General features: G+C 48.6%; 1 protein-coding gene across 4 annotated transcripts; it reads right to left on the reverse strand.

Annotated features, from left to right (window-relative positions):
* Window positions 1-611: 611 nt before the first annotated feature.
* LOC142906568 (uncharacterized) lies at window positions 612-2,525 on the reverse strand. 4 transcript variants are annotated; one of them, XM_076054699.1, is made up of 2 exons: window positions 2,351-2,525; window positions 612-2,187 (listed from the first exon to the last, which is right to left on the reverse strand). In XM_076054699.1, exons 1-2 carry the CDS (start codon window positions 2,523-2,525, stop codon window positions 659-661), a joined length of 1,704 nt encoding a protein of 567 aa, XP_075910814.1. In that variant the 3' UTR covers window positions 612-658. The 4 variants fall into 4 exon arrangements, with proteins under 4 accessions (XP_075910814.1, XP_075910812.1, XP_075910815.1 ...); XM_076054697.1 differs by having other exon boundaries at window positions 612-1,992; window positions 2,057-2,525; XM_076054700.1 differs by having other exon boundaries at window positions 612-1,536; window positions 1,847-2,525.
* Window positions 2,526-2,931: the final 406 nt, after the last annotated feature.

Below are 2,931 nucleotides of genomic sequence, written 5' to 3' on the forward strand. Positions count from 1 at the left end.
TTGTGGTTTATGTTGTTGTTGTGATTGTTGTTATTTATGTTGTTGTGGTTTGTTGTGATTGTTGTGGTTTATGTTGTTGTGTTTGTTGTTGTGGTTTTTGTTGTGGTTTGTTGTTGTGGTTGTTGTTGTGGTTTATGTTGTTGTGGTTTATGTTGTGGTTGTTGTGTTTGTTGTTGGTGGTTTTTGTTGTGATTGTTGTGGTTTGTTGTTGTTGTGGTTTATGTTGTGATTGTTGTGGTTTATGTTGTTGTGATTGTTGTGGTTTATGTTGTGATTGTTGTGGTTTATGTTGTTGTGATTGTTGTGGTTTATGTTGTTGTTATTGTTGTGGTTTATCTTGTTGTTGTTGTGATTGTTGTGGTTTATGTTGTTGTGTTTGTTGTTGTTGTGGTTTATGTTGTGATTGTTGTGGTTCATGTTGTTGTTGTGATTGTTGTGGTTTATGTTGTTGTTGTGTTTGTTGTTGTTGTGGTTATGTTGTGATTGTTGTGGTTTATGTTGTTGTGATTGTTGTGATTTATGTTGTTGTTGTTGTTGTTCTGTCATCTCGAGACGCGGTCGTCGTTTTGAATGTCGCTAGCGGTGTCCTGGGGAAGATTCTCCCCAAATCGTTACGGCAAAAGTGTTTTTTTATTATCATCAATCATGATCATCATTATTAATTATCGTTAATTACCGAGACTTTGTATTTAATAGTACAGTGACATGCATGGGCATGCGTCGATAAAATACCAACAGAGGAGAGATAGACGAAGCTCCACACAGAGACACACAGAGACACCTCCAGGCCAGAGACACACAGAGACACCTCCAGGCCAGAGACACACAGAGACACCTCCAGGCCAGAGACACACAGAGACACCTCCAGACCAGAGACACAGAGACACACAGAGACACACAGATACACCTCCAGAACAGAGACACAGAGACACACAGAGACACCTCCAGACCAGAGACACAGAGACACACAGAGACACCTCCAGACCAGAGACACACAGAGACACCTCCAGTCCAGAGACACACAGATACACCTCCAGACCAGAGACACAGAGACACACAGAGACACCTCCAGACCAGAGATACACAGAGACACCTCCAGTCCAGAGACACACAGAGACACACAGAGACACCTCCACACCAGAAACACAGAGATATACAGAGACACCTCCAGGCCAGAGACACACAGAAACACCTCCAGTCCAGAGACACACAGAGACACCTCCAGTCCAGAGACACACAGAGACACCTCCACACCAGAGACACACAGAGACACACAGAGACACCTCCAGGCCAGAGACACACAGAAACACCTCCAGTCCAGAGACACACAGAGACACCTCCAGTCCAGAGACACACAGAGACACCTCCACACCAGAGACACACAGAGACATCTCCAGTCCAGAGACACACAGAGACACCTCCACACCAGAGACACACAGAGACACACAGAGACATCTCCAGTCCAGAGACACACAGAGACATCTCCAGTCCAGAGACACACAGAGACACCTCCAGTCCAGAGACACACAGAGACACCTCCACACCAGAGACACACAGAGACACACAGAGACATCTCCAGTCCAGAGACACACAGAGACATCTCCAGTCCAGAGACACACAGAGACATCCCCAGTCCAGAGACACACAGAGACACCTCCAGGCCAGAAACACACAAAGACACCTCCAGCCCAGAGACACACAGAGACACCTCCAGTCCAGAGACACAAAGAGACACCTCCAGGCCAGAGACACACAGAGACACACAGAGACACCTCCAGTCCAGAGACACACAGAGGCACACAGAGACACCTCCAGTCCAGAGACACACAGAGACACACAGAGACACACAGAGACACCTCCAGTCCAGAGACACACAGAGACACCTCCAGACCAGAGACACACAGAGACACAGAGACACACAGAGACACCTCCAGGCCAGAGACACACAGAGACACCTCCAGTCCAGAGACACACAGAGGCACACAGAGACACCTCCACACCAGATACACACAGAGACACCCAGAGACACCTCCACACCTGAGACACACAGAGACACCTCCAGTCCAGAGACACACAGAGACACACAGAGACACACAGAGACACCTCCAGTCCAGAGACACACAGAGACACACAGAGACACACAGAGACACCTCCAGTCCAGAGACACACAGAGACACACAGAGACACCTCCAGTCCAGAGACACACAGAGACACCTCCAGACCAGAGACACACAGAGACACAGAGACACACAGAGACACCTCCAGGCCAGAGACACACAGAGACACACAGAGCCACCTCCAGTCCAGAGGCACACAGAGACACACAGAGACACCTCCACACCTGAGACACACAGAGACACCTCCAGTCCAGAGACACACAGAGACACACAGAGACACCTCCAGTCCAGAGACACACAGAGACACTGAGACGCAGACAACGGAGACAGCGAGACAGAGACATAAATACGCTGAGACACATGGACATGCAGACAGACAGACAAGGAGCAGCTGAGACTCATGGACATGGGGCGAGAAATACTGAGACATAGTCAGCGAGGCAAACGGACATAGAGACACCGGGATACACAGACAGCCACATTAGACGCACAGGAGAAAGACACGACACACACACAGAGCCATACAGACACACAGAGAGATACACACACCCAGAGACACAGAGATAAACACAGACACAGACAAACACACAGAAATAAACACAGACTACCCACACAGACACACAGAGACACAAACACACATTAGCACACATAGACACAGTGACACATACATAGATACACAGTAACACACACACATAGAGACACACCCAGAGATGCACAGAGATAAACACACACAAAGACACACACAGGCAAAGGAAGGGAGTAACCCCCCACTTTCCGAGGCAAATCGACGGTGCCTTTTTTTCAGCCCCGCGGG

The sequence above is a fragment of the Petromyzon marinus genome, chromosome 67 (assembly GCF_048934315.1).
Source record: "Petromyzon marinus isolate PM22_M1 ecotype Great Lakes invasive population chromosome 67, UKy_Petmar_22M1.pri1.0, whole genome shotgun sequence".
Taxonomy (NCBI): domain Eukaryota; kingdom Metazoa; phylum Chordata; class Hyperoartia; order Petromyzontiformes; family Petromyzontidae; genus Petromyzon; species Petromyzon marinus.